This window comes from Arvicola amphibius, chromosome 9 (genome assembly GCF_903992535.2).
Source record: "Arvicola amphibius chromosome 9, mArvAmp1.2, whole genome shotgun sequence".
NCBI lineage: Eukaryota > Metazoa > Chordata > Mammalia > Rodentia > Cricetidae > Arvicola > Arvicola amphibius.
This window is the reverse complement of record NC_052055.2, coordinates 60,887,860-60,906,760: the sequence shown is the minus strand read 5'-3', so window position 1 is coordinate 60,906,760 and position 18,901 is coordinate 60,887,860. Positions and strand designations below refer to the sequence as shown.

The 18,901-nt window shown below is 50.9% G+C and overlaps 1 protein-coding gene across 2 annotated transcripts; it reads left to right on the top strand.

Annotated features, from left to right (window-relative positions):
- Positions 1–904: 904 nt before the first annotated feature.
- LOC119822578 (keratin, type II cytoskeletal 72) lies at positions 905–11,174 on the top strand. Of its 2 annotated transcripts, XM_038342012.1 has the most exons (9): positions 905–1,345; positions 2,488–2,702; positions 4,363–4,423; positions 4,809–4,904; positions 5,393–5,557; positions 7,054–7,179; positions 9,387–9,607; positions 10,139–10,173; positions 10,679–11,174. In XM_038342012.1, exons 1-9 carry the CDS (start codon positions 905–907, stop codon positions 10,867–10,869), a joined length of 1,551 nt encoding a protein of 516 aa, XP_038197940.1. In that variant the 3' UTR covers positions 10,870–11,174. The 2 variants fall into 2 exon arrangements, with proteins under 2 accessions (XP_038197940.1, XP_038197941.1); XM_038342013.2 differs by lacking the exon at positions 7,054–7,179.
- Positions 11,175–18,901: the final 7,727 nt, after the last annotated feature.

Below are 18,901 nucleotides of genomic sequence, written 5' to 3'. Positions count from 1 at the left end.
TAACAAAACTTTGAGAAGCACAGCCTGGAGTTTTGTAAGGGCCCATTGGATCCCAGCCCCTCCTCTGACAACACAGAAAGCCCACTTCTTCCCCGTGAGGACCCCTTGGCTTTCTCTATCTGTCCATCTCTGCCTGGCACCGTCATCTTCACCCCTCCCAATAACCACATCACACTGTACGGTGTGGGCAAACAGCTTGGCTGTTATTATGCCCTCTGATGGACTCATTCGCTGGAGGCCATGCCAGTTTCCCCCAGGGACTGCCTGGTCACCCCAGGATGCCCTACTGGGAACATAGGCTCTGAGGCATAACTAAGAGCTGGGTTTGAGGCACCTGCTTCTTCCAAAGTCATCTTCAGCGTTCCTGGTACCAAGGCCTGCTCTGAGTCCCAGAAGTCGGAGAGGGAAGAATTAATCCATGTTGGCTGTCAATCATATGGGAAGTTTCTGCAACATAGCCAACCTGCTCCACTTGGTACCCTCTCCCCCAGCTCTCCCTCCACAAGCCAGATCCTCTGGAATTTTCTACCGAAGATCTTGGTAGTGATGACCTACATAATTGCAGAGAAGCCTCTGGAGATAAGGTGGTGAAATTATTATAATGCAGGAGATGAGCACAGGAAATTCAGGGTTCCCGGCCGTTTTATAGGGGGATTCATGGACAGGTGAAGTGGAAGAGTTGGAAATCTTTGCAAGTGAATGGTAATTTCCTAAATGAAGGACCCAAGAGGTCCTCCCCGCAATCCAGTGATCCAAAAGGGGTTTTCGACATACAAATTATCTGTCTCCATCCTGCCAGACCTAGCAGGACTATTTAAAGGGCGAGCTGGGCCAGAAGTGCAGCTGCATCCGTGCCCCAAGGCCTGTCTGCTGCCGCTTTGCCGGTCCTTGTCCACCGCCAACTATGAGCCGCCAGCTGACCCTCTATCCTGGAGCCGAACGCCTGGGCTTCAGTGGCTGCTCTGCTGTCATCTCGGGTCGGTTCAACGGCAGCCATGCCTCAGTCCGGGCCGGGGTCAAGGGTGCAGCTTTTGGCAGCAGGAGCCTGTTCTGCATGGGGGGCGGCCGGCGGCTGGCGTTGAGCTCTGCCGGGCGGAGCGGCGGCTTTGGGCTGGGCCACGGAGGGCGCCCTGGAGGCTTCGTGGGCACCATCTTCGGCAGCGCAGGACTGGGGCCCACGTGCCCATCCGTGTGCCCACCCGGCGGCATCCCCCAGGTCATCGTCAACAAGAGCCTCCTGGCTCCCCTCAATTTGGAACTGGACCCGGAGATCCAGAAGGTGCGCGCGCAGGAGCGAGAGCAGATCAAGGCCCTGAATAACAAGTTCGCCTCCTTCATCGACAAGGTGCGTGCTTCCGCATCTGCTAGGCCTGCATTGACATTGACGAGCGCCACAGTGCATTCGCTCTGCCGCTGATGCGTGAGAACTGGGCTAGTCTCCTTTTCCAGCATCTGTCAAAGGGGCTCAATAATGTATCTTACCCCAGTGAGAAATCACTGGGACCAAAGGATTAGTGTGCTTAGGACAGCACCTGGTGCACTCACCCAGTGAAGGGGAATCTTATCCTTCCATGTGGGACAAGACACCTGGGGATCCACATGCAGAAGAGGGGTACTAGAGGGACGGAGACCAGGGAGTGTCATAAGGCACGGGAGTAAAAGGAGGGAGGGCAGATTTCCAGAAGAGGGGAGAGAAAAGGGTCAAAAAAATCCAACTCAGGCTTATGGATATTTACAGAGAAGACATAACGAAGTGTTCAGCAATGGGTAATCCGGAAAGTGTCTTTGTTGGGGGTCAGTGGCAGGGACCCTAGTGAATGGGAAAGGGACAAGAAATGGGTTTCTCTCACCTGGCCCCCTATAAGAGGGCTCGGCCATGAGGGTGTTAGGGACATAATGACAGCTGGCATTGTGGAGAGGTTACTGTATTCCTGGGTCCCCGCATTAACTCTGATCAACTCGAGGCCTCTGCTTCTCCTCTGGTTTTTACATGAAGGAATCAAGGCCTGGAATGAGGAGAAATAAACCCATGTTGGTGGAACAGTCAATGACTTTTCGCTCCTAACTCCCTACTCCAGCGTCTTTCCCCCTGCCCTAAGCTCAGAGACCGGTAGAAGGGAACGGCTGGTGAGCAGTAGAGCAAATGGGAGGAATCCTGAAATATGTGAGAACTGACTTTGAACAAACTGAAAAGTCAACCAATAACATCCAAGCTCTAAGAGAAAGGGAGCATTGTCCCTCCCCAGTCCCCAGCTCTCAGCACCTTTAGCAAGAGAAATTGACCCAGTCACATGGCCACTTGCCAGGCAGACGACACCGTTGCTCAAGCTTGGCTCTTGGGTTCTCATAGACGGTCTTCCCTTGACCTTTCAGATCCCGTGCGCCCCTGGCTGAAGGGTCCCTCGGATAAACCATTATTTCCTCTGTTCCACTCTCAGAAGGCAGTAGCACAGGGAACTGTGGGTCTTGACCGCCTTTCGGTTGTAGGTGCGCTTCCTGGAGCAGCAGAACCAGGTGCTGGAGACCAAGTGGGAGCTGCTGCAGCAGCTGGACCTGAACAACTCCAAGAGGAGCCTGGAGCCGGTTCACGAGAGCTACATCAGCAACCTGCAGAAGCAGCTGGAGATCCTGTCCGGGGACAGGGTGAGGTTGGACTCGGAGCTGAGGAACATGCGGGAAGTGGTGGAGGATTGCAAGAAGAGGTGAGTGGGGGCGGAGGTGTGGCTGTGAGCGGCCGCGGATGGCTCCCCATAAGTTTTAGCTCCTTTGTTGAGACCATGGGTATTTCTCTCATATCCTACAGAAAGAGACGCCTAAATGGGGTTTGAAAGATTGTAGATCCACTCAGAATGCTCCTCTGTGTTGTCCAGGAAACCTGTCCAGTTTCTAGCCTGGGAAGTGGAAGGCTAGGGCAAAGAGCACTGGCTGAAACTCCTCTGCTTAGCCCAAATGGCTTTTTGAGTTCCCCTAAGTAAGGTTTTCTATGACAGTTCCCCCCTGAAGCAAAATTTTAAACTAAGCAATATGAAAATTTAAAACTTAGTTCATCTTGAAGTGTACATATCCTGTGCAATCTCATCTTTAAGGAAAATTGAGAATGTCTTTGAAGCCAGAATGAGAGCAAGGAGGGGGAGTTCAGAGGGACACGAATCTGGTACTTGGAAAGTTTGCTTCTAGGTGCCAGGTTTGTAGGGTCAGGCACCAGCCGCCATAATTTCAAGGGGTGGAGATGCTCAGTGTTGAAATATTTTTCTTGTTCCACATCTGAACGTCCTGGCCACCCTTTTCTGCAGTCCCCTCAGCCAGAAGCCTGGTCTGAGCTCTGCACAGAGACGCCCCATGGAGAGCTGGCGATTGCCCTGACCGCAGAGAGACTATAGGCTCGGGCTCACAAAAATGCTTCCAAATGGTCGCAATGAGTGCAGGTTAATTGAGAGCAATGGAATCCGGATGGGGCTGGGTCTCAGGTGGAGATCTGAGCAGAGGCTGCAGAGGCGGGGCAGGGAGCACAGCCTGGAATCTGGGATATGTTGTATGAACTGCTTTCTTTGTGTTTACCCAACATCATTAGACAAACAGGGCAGTCTCAGAAAGCATCCCAGGCATATTAACTTTGTTTGTTTGTTTAGTTATATTAGGGATGGAGCCAAGTGCCCCTACACGCTAGTCCAGTGTGCGACCACTGGGCTACAGCCCCAGCCCCCAGTTACACCTCCAATCACTCAGCTTTCTAACTCACATAGATCTGGGTGGAGGGGCTGCCAGTGACGCAGGGATGCGTGAAGAGTTGCAAAGTGTTACTTATATTTAAATATATAGAGGGAGCTATTTTCAAGCATTAGATCCCCTCCTTTTAATGTATAACACAAATTTTACCATTTTGAGATTTTTAAATAAAAAAGTTAACAATGCTACTTTCTCAATTTACAATATATCCACATTAAAAAAATTCCTGGGCTCATCCAAACACTTTTCTAAGACCTTGCTTTGCCTGAAATGGAAGTCTGAAACTGATGTCATAGTTTCAAAGTGAGAGTCATGCTTCTTGGTAGACTGGTGTCACATCACAATAATGGGGATGGGCGTGTGGGTGGGTGAACCTTTCTCCTGCAACATGGAAGAGGCCACTTGTGAAGGGGAAGGGCAGTGGATCCTCATGTCCCCAACCCAGTGCTGTCTCAGGCAAATCATGTTAGGGCAGACTGTACATGGATGAAGGAGCTAGAACAAACAATACTCTCTGAAGCGGTATTCCTTCTTGGGGAGGCTGTTTGCCCTGGGGTAAATAAACACTGTAGCCACAAGGAGGTGGAAGTCTGCAGACCTGAACTGTCCCAAGAGCAAGGCTGTTTTCTCCAACAGGTACGAGGTGGAGATTAACAGGCGTACTGCTGCGGAGAATGAGTTCGTGGTGCTGAAGAAGGTGAGGGTAGGGTGCAGCGGGGGGAAGAAGAAAGTTAGAGCCTTTCCAACCGTCTGCCACAGGGATGTGCACAGGGCAAGGGCAGGGACCCTTTGGGCAGCTCAGTTCCTAGGGACTCTGTTGTCTCCATTTCTTCTGCTAAGGGAAGAGCCTTGTGTGCTTAGAACCTGCAAACCTAGAACCTACAAACCTAGCTTCCAGCATATATTCCAGGCATTCTGCTGCATTTCTACTGAGGCCTTGGAATTCATACGAGTTAGTTTCTTGAAGCACGAGGTGAAGGGAATGGGGGGTTAAAGAAACTCCACTCCAAACAGCAGGGAGGGCACTGAGGTCAGGGTGGGCAGGCTAGAGAAGGCAGCCTGATCATCATATGTGTCCCCAGGATGTGGACGCTGCTTACATGAACAAGGTGGAGCTGCAGGTCAAGGTGGATACCTTGACAAATGACATCAAATTCTTCAAGGTCCTCTATGAAGGGGTAAGGACTTCACTGGCCTCCCTCAGGGAGCTGCTGGGGCTGGAACGGGAAAGCCTTTGCCCTGGCATGGCTGACATTCACTGAGGCAATACTGAGGACTGTCACACAGCCAGATTAGCTCTGAGGAGACTGTGATGACAGAGACCACTGTCCTTCAGGCTTGGCATAGAAACATCAAGTGAAGGAACTTTGGGAGAGTAGAGGGAGGCTTGCCTGGGCCTTCAGGGAACGTATCTGGAGAGAGGAGGTCTGGAAAGGAAAAAGTGGCATGTGACTCCCTTGAGTTTTGACATGGTTAGCGTTGCTGGCTTTGAAGAATGGGGGGACCTGAGTACAAGTGGAGGACAAACAAGGTGCCAATCACCTGGGACTGAAGCTGAAGGTAGCCACTCTCACTCCCAGCTGAGGAGGGGTAAAGATTTGGCCAGGGAGGGTCAGCGGAAGTGCTGTCCTCATGGGGAGCTCTAACACCCCGCATTGGTCACCAGGAGATTGCTCAGATGCAGTCCCACATCAGTGATACGTCCGTCATCCTGTCCATGGACAACAACCGGCAGCTGGACCTGGACAGCATCCTCACTGAGGTTCGAGCCCAGTATGAGGAGATTGCTGTGAGAAGCAAGACTGAGACAGAGAACATGTACCAGTGCAAGGTGAGCCTGGTGCACAGTGTGCAGAGAGCTCTGAGCACACCCATTGTGTTCTTTGTGTGCACGTGTGTATGTTTGTGAGTGTGTATGTGCACACGAGGGCCTGGATGTATAGAGAACATGTACCAGTGTAAGGGGAGCCTTGTGTGCACTGAGCAGAAAGCTCTGAGCACACCCATTGTGTTCTTTGTGTGCATGTGTGTATATGTTTGTGAGTGTGTATGTGCACATGAGGGCCTGAATGTATATATGAGCTTAGTTGAGATCCCTTTTGTTTGGGAACTGAGCCTCATAGGCATGTGGCCTGGAAGCCAGGTCTTAGTATACCGTAGGGACAAACACAGTCCCTTCCCTCACCATGACCCTGTGTGGCAGATGAGGCCCTGTCAGTTAAAACCCTCATAAGTCTGTGAGTAATCCGCACACCCCAGCTTAGCTTCTGCTTTCTAACTTTGGTGAAACAAGGACAGAAAACTCAAACTCGAGCAAGCCATCATGTTTAAGAAGCCAAGGGCCCTGCTGAGCTAGTGTAGGCAGAGGCTGTTTGTTTCCCAGCTGCTCACACCCGAATAATCACACAGAAACTATAGCAATTACAACACTGTTTGGCTAATAGCTTATGCATAGTTTTAGCTAACTTATATCTTAAATTAACCCATTTCTATTAATATGTGTATCACCACTAGGCTGTGATCTACTGGTAAGCTCTGGCTGGCAACTGGCATCTTTCTCCTTCGGCAGATACATCTCTCTGACTCCATCTACTTTCTCTCTATATGTCTGTTCGGATTTCCTGCCTGGCTTTACTCTATGAAACCATTGGCCAAAACAGTTTCTTTAATAACCAATGGTAATAAAACATATTCATAGCAGACAGAGGGGAATCCCACACCAAGCTAGAGTAGGACCTTGCTTTAGGTAGAAGGAGTAGCTGCTTTTCCACTTCCTGCCACTCTCCCTTCCTCCTTGGCTGGTGCTTATGCTGACTCAACAAGGGGATTCCAGGCACTGAGCATCTTACTACATGCTGAGGAGCACTCCCCTCTGTGCTGAGCACCCCACGCCATGTTGAGGAGCACTCCCCTCTGTGTTAAGCACCCCACCCCATGCTGAGGAGCACTACCCTCTGTGCTGAGCACCCCACACCATGCTGAAGAGCACTTCCCCTCTGTGATGAGCACCCCACCACATGATGAGGAGCACTCCCCTCTGTGCTGAGCACCCCACTCCATGTTGAGGAGCACTCCCTCTGTGCTGAGCACCCCACTGCATGCTGAGGAGCACATAGCTTGTGCTGAGCACCTCACCACATGCTGAGGAGCACACCTCTCTGTGCTGGGCAACCCACCCCATGCTGAAGAGCACTCCCTCTGTGCTGGGCAACCTACCCCATGCTGAGGAGCACATCCCCTGTGCTGAGCACCCCACCTCGTGCTGAGTGATCCTAAGTTGCTAAGTCCTTAACCACCTTGCACTCTTCTCTTCTGTTCCTACCTCAGATCCAGGAGCTGCAGGCCACAGCAGGCCAGCATGGTGATGACCTCAAGCTCACCAAGGCCGAGATCACAGAGATCAACAGGCTGATCCAGAGGATTCACTCAGAGATAGGGAACGTGAAGAAACAGGTGGGTTCCATGCAAAGAGGCAGCACACGGGTTTGCTCAGCACCAATCTTGGGGTCATCATCAGGTGGGGCAGACTGGGCTGTGTGGACGGGCACAGCATTCTACATGCATAGCACATGCTCTAAGTGCTGTGATATCCACTGGGACTCGGGTCAGCTGAGGCCCCAAGGGAGGTTCTATGAGGACGTGAGATCTCTCCAGGATGAAGGGCAAAGGGAGAGGGGAAGTCAAGGAAAAAGTGTTGCCTCTAGTATAGGAAGGGGCCTGCCTACCTGGAGCAACAGGCAAGGGTAGCTTGGAGCAGAGACACCATCAGGTAGGAGATGGCGGTCAACTTCTAAGCCAGGCGGTGGCTTTGATGTGCCATGGATGCCTCTCTTAGGTTCCAGTATTGCTACAGGAAGTGTAACCTGTCGTCAGCTTTAGATAGAATGGGAAGGAGGCAGTGACCTTCTGCCTGGCCTTAGCCCAGAGCTCTGCATAGCTGTGGCCTTCCTCATGGTGTTGTGAGGTGGGAACTGCACCCACTATTCTCTCTCTATGATCATTTGATGGAAATCTCACTGGTGCCATGCCTGTGATTCTGAAACCATCATTTGTGGGTATGAAAACCAGTCAAGCATTTGAGAGCCCCAGCCTCTTAGGCAGGTCAGATTTTCCCCATCCTCCACCTCTTCAGTCTGCACATGAGTGTGAACATGCATGCATGTGCACACACACACACACATACACACACACACACACACACACACACACACACACACAATTCCTGTGTTCATTGTGTTTATGATCCCTAGATGAAATAAGAACTTTGGACTTTTTTTCTATAGATAGACATGCATGAAAAAATGCAATATTAAAGGTGCTTTCAGTAACAGCCTGGAGTCTACTTGATGCAATTCTGTATGTTCACAGTTGGGCAAGAGTCCCAGAGCCATCTTAGTTCAAAGCCACTGTGACGAAGCCTGGGCCCCAGTGAGGGTGCAGGATTGTTCTTCCTACTGTCACCTTTTAGATCTGTTTGCCACTGTGTTCTGGCTGCCAGGGAAGAAGCCTCTGTGGGGATCCCTCTGATATCCATTTCATGTTGTATCCTGTGAGACTCCTAGCCAAGGGGCTCATCTTGCCTTCTCTCCCTTCCACTGAGGAAGACGCCCACCTAGTCTCTCAGTGTTTGCGGTGTTTGAAAGGATCTGCAGATCTCACGTCATTCCAACTCAGCCCTTCATAAGACCCAAGCTTTTGGCATTCCCTAGTTTACCCTGCCAAAGAGCGGAGGACAGTTTGACCAAATTCATGTCACCTTCCTGCATGACTAGGCCTCTCTGGTCCTGAGGATGAGCTATGATTTCCCATGGTGAGGCTGCTTGGTCCTGGGAGTCTCCTCCAGGCTGAGCCACTCATCCAAAATTCTGTGGGTGTCAGCAGATCTGTGGGCTGCTAATCAGAGGAGGTGACAGCTGAGGAAAAATCTAGAAGTCCTTTTGGAATCAGGAACAACTGTTGCTTCTTCACGATGAAGCAAACTTCGATAGGAAAGTGGCACCCCAAAAAGAATAGGCTGAAATTTAGACCCTACCAAAGCCTTAGCAGAATGATCAAAACACTCTCAAACTGAAAGACTCAAGAAGCCCCTGGAGCCCTTACACATGTAAACACCCAATCCTGACCCCACCAGATTGCAAGATTCCTAACTCATGGTGTTTGCCAGCTGCAGAGCCTGCCAGTCATGCAAAGGCCTCTCCGAAGCCTGTTCTTGCCCCTTCGTAGAGTCTCTGCAGAGTGGGTGGGGTAGGCTGCAATTGTGGTAGATTTAGCAGGCAGGTACTTTACTTAGAGTAACTTATTGGATACCATTTCTCCCTCGGGATTTACGGACACTGCTGAACTGTAGCCACGGGGAGGCTTTCATCCAGACTGTCTTTAAAATCTGACAGCTGATGGTTTCAAATCAAGTGGGCAGGGCCAGGGGCACGTACCCAGAGAGCCCATCTTCTCTATGTCCTCCTCTCAGGGAAAGATGCTTACGTTTAGAGGCTGAGGCGTGGGTGGTGGTAGTAGAGGGGGTGAGGTAGATGGTGCCTGGAGTCACAGCAAGATAAGACTCAACCTCCAGCGACCATCCAGTGAGATCCCAAAACATTTATTACCAGTCAGCATCAGGAGAGGAGGGCTGATCCAAAGTGCTGAGTCTGTCTGTTCTTCAGTGCTCCAACCTGGAGACGGCCATTGCTGACGCCGAGCAGAGAGGCGACTGTGCCCTCAAGGACGCCCGAGCCAAGCTGGACCAGCTGGAGGGCGCCCTGCAGCAGGCCAAGGAGGAGCTGGCCCGGATGATGCGGGAACACCAGGAGCTGATGAATGTCAAGCTGGCCCTGGACATGGAGATCGCCACCTACCGCAAGCTGCTGGAGGGCGAGGAGAGCAGGTAGGGGTGCTGGAGGGCGAGGAGAGCCGGTGAGCAGAGCAGCTCTGAGCAGCACCCACCTTCTCAGGGAAACTCAGCTTTAAAAGGAAGCCAGACAACTGGACTGTGTTTGGGGCCTACAGAAGTGAAACCACACAACAAACATGTTTGCCTTGTGGTAGGGAAGACACAAATTATACAGCAAGAAGGACAGACTTGTAAATCCCTAAAAGGCCATGGGAGAGTAAGTGTCAATGCCACTAATATTAGAAAGTGTCCCCCGACTCTTCGTGGTTTTCAGATGGGAGAGGGAGAAGAACTCCCAGGGTCATCCAAGTTTGAAGTCACTGTGGCGAAACCTGAGCCTCAGTAAGGGTGTGGGACCGTTCTCTCTACCATCACACCAGAGAGCAGACTGTCCCTCAAAGGCCTCTCAGGAATGGGCTGGGGTTGGGGCTCGCTCTGATGGGAGAGACTTAATCTTAGAGGAGACCCCGTGAGTAGATGGGGCGATTGTTATGGTGGGTTTACCTGTTTGTTCTCTCTCTGTAGGATGGCTGGTGAATACCCAAATTTTGTGAGCCTTTGTAAGTATCTGCATGTCTTGGTCTGTCTTTGGTTACCTTATCAGGAGCCTAGGTAGCTCTGATTCCACGGCACAAAAGATAGATTGGAATCCAGGCAGTGGGATGAGGATGAGGTTAAGGATAGAAAGGGAGAGGGTTCTGGCTTCAGTGGGACAGGCAGTAGCTGGGGAACGATGCTGGAATAGGAAAGAAAGCAGTCCGTAGTCCCCAACAGCAGCGTTCAGGAAGTGGGCTGCAAGTGATGCTTGTGGCAGCTCTTCCCCTGAGCCCAGAACGCATGGCCATCCTCCCTCCCATACTTCTGCTGATATACAGACCCAGACCACTTGCAAAAACGATTGGATATTTGGGGTTAAGTGCAGATAAAAATGAAGCAATGGCTATGATTGGTGCTTACAAAGATACCTTAGTAAACTAAGAGAAAGAGGCAGCAAGCTAAGGGAGTGGCCAGAATGTCTCCATCATGAAGGGCTCTGACCAGGGTGTCTTCTGTCATCCGTCTCAGCTGTCATTAGCAGTACCAATGCCGGACCAGGAGGTGCTGGCTTCAGTGTGGACTTCGGTTCCTCGAGCAGTTACAACTACAGACCTCTGGCCCTGGAGGTCAAGACCAAAGGCAGCTGCGGCAGCGAACACAAGGATCCCTCAGCCAAAGCCACAGGCAGCAGCTGTGCAACCAAAAAGGCCTCCAGATGACAGACGGGGGGTGGGTGTGCCGTGAGGAGGCTGTGGGCCTCATTCTCCTCCTGCTTTTTCCTCAGGTCCCTTTCCAAGTTGGGAAGTGTTTTATCTATCACTGAAATCCCAACCTGTTCCCTCAGCCCTGTTTTCCTCAGTGCAGGGAACTGTCTGGTGCAGGAAGACCCGTCATGGGCTCTCTCAGTGGCCTCTCTCCCACTCCCTTTTACTGTGTTGCTGACTCACATGCAGAGATGAAGTGCAGACCCAAGATGTTTCCCTGTAGCCAACAGCAAGCCCCTCTGTTCTGTGTCTTCTTCAGCCTTTGCTGTCAAGGGACCACCCCTCTTTGTCTTTTGATGAGGATTCTGTCTAATTTTCTACCTCTCCTGCAATAAATGATTAAATGATTGACTGATGACATCATCCTAGTCTACTTTATGTTGCTATAATGGAATACTTGAGATTGGCTGTTATGGTTTGAACAGGGAATGCCACCCCATAAGCTCATGCTGTGAGGAACTGGTCCCCAACTTGTGGCATCATTTTGAAGTCTGTGGGATCTTTAGAAGATGGGACCTGATTGGTACCCACCCTGGCTCTACTTTGCATTCAGACACCATCTGAGGAGTCCGCGCAGCAGGCTCCAACACCTTGAGCAAGTCTGATGGACTGTAACCCTCTCGGCCCGTAAGTCAAATTCCCCCCAAAGGCCTTTCTGTCAAGTATTTCAGCAGGTGATTTATAAAGAACAGAGCATATTTTGGCTCACAGTTGTGGAGGTAACTGAGAGCATGGTACCAGCATCTGTCTGTCTTCTGGGGATGGCCTTGTGCTGGGTCACAGCATGGTGAGAATGCAGACAGGGAAGTGGAGGTGTACAGAGGGAGCCCGTGTTCAAGGACAAGCAAGGGGAGATGTCAGGCCCACTTCATAACCTGTTCCAGAGACACTTAATCTAGTCTCCAAAGAAGGCCACTAATCCAAGCATAGGGCAGTGTCTCCAAGACTCAGTCAGACTCCAAAGATCCCACTGTGGAATCAAATTTCAGTATGAAATAAGTGGGAGCAAGCATGTACAAACATGTCCCTTTGGTTTTCAGTGTCTATGTGTTGCCTGAATGTCAATCTTACATTGCCTAACTTTTGGGGGGATCTGACTCTTGCTCTACTCTGGACAATCAACCATACACGGTCTTTGCCATCTGGTTCTAGCCAGGTGGGCATCAGGTGCAGATGATCCTTTAAACAGTTGAGATTGATCACTGCTGCGGATGCAGGGAGGGCTCAACGTTTCCCATGTTGTCACGTATGAGATGTGTGGTACCCCCCACCCGCGTGGAAACATAGGACCATCAGAGCCTTAGTGAGGCTTGTCACTCAGCATCTTTAACACCCTAATGTTTCCCTTGCTCTGTCTAGAGTTGTCACAGTGACCATTCCTTTCTCCCCCAAAGTGGCCCCACTTTCTTCTTCTGGCACACGCATGAAGCTCGTGCATGCGGGAGCTTCTGGATGTATCTGATCCCATTGTGTGCACAAAACCGTGGTGGCTTACGTAACAAGTATTGAGTGAGCCATTGTCTGGGCACGGGGGACACCAAAGCAAATAGCATAAGCAGAGACCGGCCAGGGCTCACAGTCTACTGGGGACAGGAAAATCCAGCACCAACAAGGCAGTGTGTAACATGTCATCATGGCATAGGAAGATGAGCGGTTTGGGTGATCTTCATAGGCACCTGTACTTCTTCAAGGACGCTTGTTTCTCAGGTGGTTAGCCAGCTGATTTGAACACAGTTCTCATGGGCAGGCCTGTCTTGTTGAAGGGTGGCATTCAGGGTGCCTATGGCTCATCTTCTTCTGTGTGTCCCACCCTCCCTTGTCCATCAGCCACCACTCAGCAGGCCAGGCTCTTCACGCTCAGGCCTTTGAATTTTGGTCCTTTTAATTGTCAGTTGTGGTCCAGTGCACAACTGAGTCCTTGTAAAATGAGCTTACCCTTAACTGGTCTTTTGCTTTCTGTATACCAGTAACTCATTTCAGTCCTACCAGAGCATTTTCTAGGGAAGTTAAGTGGCTCACCAGGAATCGGTGGACAATGAAGCCCAGTGAGGTTCTGAGGTCTGTGCTCCTAGTTCCTGCACAGCCATACTTGCCAGAAATCTCACAACAGAGGACACCCCACTGCTGTTATGATCGCAGCTGTGCATTGTGTAATGAAGACACTCTTCAGAGAAAGTGTTGCTAGGTGACTGCGTCACTGTGCAAACATCAGAGTGTGCTTACACCCACCTGGACAGTGCAGCTCAACCCTTGTTACATGGCCAGCTGACCCCGCAAAGAGCTGTGCTAGACATAGCTCACACAGTTGTTTCTGGGGTGCCACAGCACATTGTGTACCCACGCAGAAACCAGAAACATCCATTTGTTGTCTGTGGCTCGTAAGTGTGTGAGCTGCAGCATTTTGCACGTGACAGTGCTGTAGGTGTGTGTACTGTGAACACTCAGTCCTACCCTGGGCTTTGGTAGCTAGAGCATTATAAAGCGACAGGAGTTTTCCAGCCTTGTTTTCCCACTATGGGACCTGGACATATAGTCTTGCTGCTTGCTGACTTGAACGGGCAATGTGTTATTGCAGGATCTGGTTGGTTGGAAAGAGTTTTGCTGAGTGACACTGTCCAATTTGTTACTTGCCATGATCCTCCTGTCTCTGCCCCCAGAATGCTGCGATTCCAGGTTCTCAGCACCACCTCCTGTCCACAGGACTATAATTGAGTTTGTGGGGCTCTCCGTCTTTGTAAGATGTGTATTGGTTGGTTCAGCCCCCAGGAGTACGGCAGCAGCGGAACCTGGCAGATCTGAACTGTGGGCTGTGAAACATTGTGTCCGTCTCCTCAAGAGCATTCATTCACATCCATCAAGGAGGTACAAACCCTTCCTGTACCTCTTATCTGTGCATACACTGCCCTCTGCCAGCAGATCCTGGTACTGCACCTACTGTGTCTCTGAGAACAGACTACAGCGAAGCCCTGGGAATTAATCCTGGATCAGGCCAGTGCCTCTGTGAAGGAGGGGCTGCTTGACTCCCTTGCCTGCCTAGACTGGTCCCAAACTCTGAGTTGCCAGGGCCCCATCTCCTGTCTCCCCTCCTCCTCACTCCCTCTCCTCTCCCAGAGGAAGAAAGGAGGCAGTTCCCTCTTTGGGAACCTCCTCACCTTTAGCTAGTTGGCTGTTCCTTCACACAGCTTCTCATCAACAGGTGCCTGAGAACCTTGGTGCTGCGTCAGAGGTCCTGGGAGTGTGGGAGGCCTGTCACTCAGCAGCATTCCCTCCTCCAAGCCCCTCTGGCACTGCATGCCAGCCCCAGCCCTGGCTACAAGGGCAGTCTTTGAATAACTGTTTCTCAGAGCAGACAAATCGGGAATAGCAGTACTAACAAGGCATAGCCAGTGCACAGCAGAGATGCACATAGACAATCTTGGAAGGCTTCCTGGAGGGGTATGTAGAAGAAAGACTGAGGGAGCTTTGTAAAGATTTTGTGGTCTCCAGGACTCAATCACTTAAACTACCTGCCATGATGTCTGGGTGAAAGACAATTCCTTTGCACTGTCTGTCATCTTTATGCTCTGATTTGGCAGCTATTTCCAGCACCGCCATAGCCGAGGGTGTGCCCTAACTCCTCCTGCCTGCTGAAACATCCACACCATATCCTGTGTTGAGGTGGACCTCCCTTAGGAGACTCATGGCCCAAACCCTTCTTTTTGTCTCCCACCATCCATCCCCGCAAGGTGTGAGATTTTAGATCTGGGTCTTTGGGGTTCCAGGTCCTTCTAGCTGGAACTACAGATGAAGCACCAAGTGTCAGAAGAAAGCCAGCCGAGGACCTGAACTGCAGCGTTCCGGTCTAGAGGGGGCAGGAGTGCCATTCAGGTGGAAAGCAATGGATTGGATGCCTGGCGTTTGTTACTCTGGCTATTAGTGACCGACATGGGCAGCTCAGTCTGCCGGCTTTTTGTTTGCTCGTTTCTTCACTTTTGCAGTGGGAAAAAGAGAAAGGATTGGTGAGAGAGTGAAATGAGTTCAAATGTTCAAGGAGCTGACTCCAGTAACTAGTGCCTCGCAAGCCTCGGGCCAGCGCTAGTTCCGTGTTTCAGCGAGGTGTGCCCAGCAGGCCAGTTTCATTCCAGCCCCTGCTCCATCTGTTCCAGTCCCACTGCATTCTCCTCGGCCCCAGATGTTTCTTCCTGGTCCTGCAGGCTCTGTCCTTCCTCTGCTCTTCACTATTCAGAAAACAACTGATGTGGGACGCGTCTTGGGGTTGACTGGCTCTCACTCCCCAGTCCCTGGCGGGTGCTGTTCTCCCCCACTCAGCTCAGCTACATCCTGACTCATTTACAAGCTTCTTTCTGATCTGGCCGTGGGCGTCACAACTCTTAGCCAGTCACAAATCTCCACTTGCCTCCTTGGGACCCCCGATCACCAGGGAAGGGAAGACTTAGTTCCTTGGTTATCTGCCTCCTCTACCACTGCTGTTGGAAGAGTGGGTGGGATTTTTCAGGTTAAAATGGGAGGGGTTGGTGTGGCCCCGGGTTCCAGTTGCCAGCATCTAGTGACCTCAAGCACTACCTGCTCCAGCCTCGAATTCTATGACCAGTTTTCTTCTGTGGGGATGGGGCTCGGGTCTCTCACTGTACAGAGACAGGGGACTTCCTGAAGTCAGCAGGTGGACTCTTTTCAGTACCCGACTGGGCAGATGTCTGTGTTTATGAACGCTGAGGGCTTAGTTCACCTTCTGTTGCCAGCCGTGGCGTGCAGCCCCTGTCTTCAGTCTCAGCTTCTCTGAGCAGGCCTTTTCAGACCTGATCTCCTGCAACACGTTTAGTTTTTCCTTGATATCTTACTTTTGTGTTTTTCTTCCTGATTCTCACCTTGTCATGTATTATCTGGTGCCCTGTACCTTGGGCCTACCCGGGGGGAGTGTCTCCCCAGCTCCCATCCACTTCCCGATTCTATCTCCAAGTCTGGCAGGCTCCATTATAATGTTGGTCCAGAGAGGGGGCTGGCCATTCCCTCCACACCTGAGGCACGTGTCACCACAGGCCTGGCCCACCACTCCACTACCTTCCTAGGGATGAGATGGGGCAGAACTTCTCCTTCCTGTTTGGACAGGGATGGTGGGAGATAGAGAGCATGTCATTAGTGATGACTTGGCTTAATTACAGCCCGCAGCAGAGCCGGGCTTGTTTACTCTGCAAATGGGTGAAGGAAGAGGTGGATCAGGCATCAGACTTCCCAGACATGATCAAAAGAGCAAGGCTGCTCCCTCCCCCAGCCCTTTTGTTCTTTGAAAAAGAATCATACCAAAGCTTCTCTATGAAGGCCAGAGTAAGAAGGGATCTTACACACATGTCTCCGAGGGACTGAGGGTGGAGGGATTGTGGGACAAAGAGATGGATGAACCAGTGCCCGAGTGCCCCCCCTCCCCCGTGGTATTTTGGAACAAGCGAGGGGAAGAAATCTCATCTTTCTCAGAGCAAGACTACGCTTGCCGTGGACATTCCTGAGAGCATGTGAGCTGGGAGAAAATGCCTGTGATGGCCGGGCAGGTGGTGGGCGGGGCTGCGCAGGCCTGGGGAGCTTTCCTTTTAGTTGGGGGAAGAGCACTTCATCTATAACGGAGACTGAGGGTCCGAACACCAGTAGTTAAGGCCGTGGATGTAGGAGTACTTGTGGAGAAATGAACTAGGAGGACCTTAGTGAGACCCGGGACAGGATTTTCTGAAGCTAAAGGATATCCAGACTGGGAAAATAAAAATGATTCCATCGATGCTGAGTGGGGACAAGGCTCCTAAGCCAGAGCCCTAGTGAGCTTGGATGTGCGTTCAAGTGGCCATCCTGGTCAAGATTCCTATTTTCATGGCCATGTGAGTGTCAACACATCATGTGGTATGTCTCCACTTAGTGCACCAAGGAAATTTAGTTGTGACCTGTTCACTGCTGGTCTCTCGGAACTTTCTACAGTGCCTTTGGGTGGGGGGAGTGTGGGAAGACACCATTCTTTCTACCCACTCCCACTAAGAGTCAAAGTCAAGAGTCAAAGGCCTTTCTCTGCAACAGAGCGGGGATGTTCAGATGATTAGCACCAAATCATTCCCAGGAGATAGCCCTGAAGTCCAGCCTCCTGGACGGTGTCTCACTCTTGGCTCAACTAGGTAGTTTTACTTTACAGAACAGTCCTGGTCCTCTTGTCTGATCTTTACCCAGGGTTCCCACTCACTGCCCCCTCGGCCACGCCCTCTCTAATTTACCACCTGGCTCCAGAGCCCAGATCACATGCCTCTCGGTGCATGTGTCATTGCTGATGGGATTGAATCCGACAGCAGCTAAAGACGCTCATGTTAGGAAGGTAATAAGCTTGGAGAGGGAGCAAGGCAACAACGGGAGGAAGCTGCCCGATTCGGGGTGAAGAGGGCAGAAACGGGGCTCTCCGTGCTGAGGATAGGCAGTGGGGCTGGGTTTCGACACTGCACTCATCTGGTATGGGACAATGAGAGACTGAGCAACAGACGCTCTCTCCAAGAATGACCTTGATCTCAGAATCTGCCCAGGGTGGCTGTTTGGGTACAGGGACAGTCAATAGATCAAAAGGTTAGAGGAACATGACCTTCCTTTGTTACCCCTTGCAAAGCAGACAGACATGACCTCAGCTTCATTTCCTTGGGGCTGTTATGCTGTCCATTTGGTGCTCCTTTCTACTTTTCTCTGGTTTATGTACTTTCAGGATTGGATTATTGTTTTTCCAGAATATTTTGTATCAACATGGTGGCCAATTAGAACTCAGTGGACTCAATTTCTTTGAAACTTTCTAGGGTCCCTGCATTCCTGAAGTTCTCAAGCAATGCCGAGCCTACTTACAACATGGGCTCCGTGAGGTTGTCCCTGGAGGTTCCTGTGTGACTCTACACTGCCCACAGGGAGAGGAGGACTGCCTGAACAGCCCACTCACTGCACCTTACAGGCTTTCCAGCCTTCTAGATCCCAACTCACACCAGAAAGCACAGCCTCTTACAAAAAGCACACCTGAAAGTAATTAGTTAAAGAATCCCAATTTTAACAATAGCAATACAGTGGACTGTTTCCTCCCAGTAGAACATGACCTTTGCCACCCAGAGGCAGAGCAGCTCTGAATATCTACAGAAACCCTCAGGAGATCAGCACTATTGACATTTTCTCAGCGAGAGAAGGAGGTCACAAAACCCATGACAAAAGACACTCAGAATACATTGACACCCTCATGAGGTCATTATCTGGTCCTCTTCCCCCCGCCCCTGCATTCCAGCTGCTACACCATAAAAGGGAGCAAAGGACTGTGCTGGTTTTTTTTTCCCAGTGGTACAGGTGCCCACAAATTATCTGTATTCCCAATAGTAACCCCAAAGCATTTACATTTGCCCAGCTAGACTTGACAGACTCTCATTTAGGCTGTTGGCGTCTTCCCTGTCTGGGACAAATAGATCATGTTTGTCATCATAATTGTTATTGTTGAGTGTGTGTGTGTGTGTGTGCGTGTGTGTATGCGTGTGTGTGTGTTCATGTGAGCGTGCATGTGTGTGTATGTGTATGCGTGCATGTCTGTGTGTGTGTGTGAGTGTGTGTGCATGTGTGTGTATGTGTGTGTGCATTTGAATGTGCATGTGTATGCGTGCATGTCTGTGTGTATGTGTGTGTGTGTGCGTGTGTGTGCATGTGTGTGTGTGAGTGTGTGTGTGCATGTGTGTATGTGTGTGTGAGTGTGCGTGTGTGTGCATGTGTGTGTGTGGTTTCCAGGACAGACACAGGTTGTCTGAGTCACTCATTGACACAGCAGGTGGAGATAAAACTGCGACAGCTATCACAGAACACACTCCACTTACATCTCTTTTGTCGCCTCCAGCTTGGACAGCTTCCCTTTGGAGTCTAATATACAGTGCACACACAGTAGGCTCTCGATCCCATACCCATTGACTGACTCAGTGGCTCCAGGCTTTAGAGTCTTACTACTCCATTGCAC

What these genes read in the sequence shown, in the direction of transcription:
- LOC119822578 (XM_038342012.1), top strand. Translation starts at nt 905, where the DNA reads ATGAGCCGCCAGCTGACCCTCTATCCTGGAGCCGAACGCCTGGGCTTC. An exon ending in GTGGAGGATTGCAAGAAGAG is followed by an intron (nt 2,703 to 4,362) that starts GTGAGTGGGGGC and finishes TTTCTCCAACAG; the next exon opens with GTACGAGGTGGAGATTAACA. An exon ending in AGAACATGTACCAGTGCAAG is followed by an intron (nt 5,558 to 7,053) that starts GTGAGCCTGGTG and finishes TTCCTACCTCAG; the next exon opens with ATCCAGGAGCTGCAGGCCAC.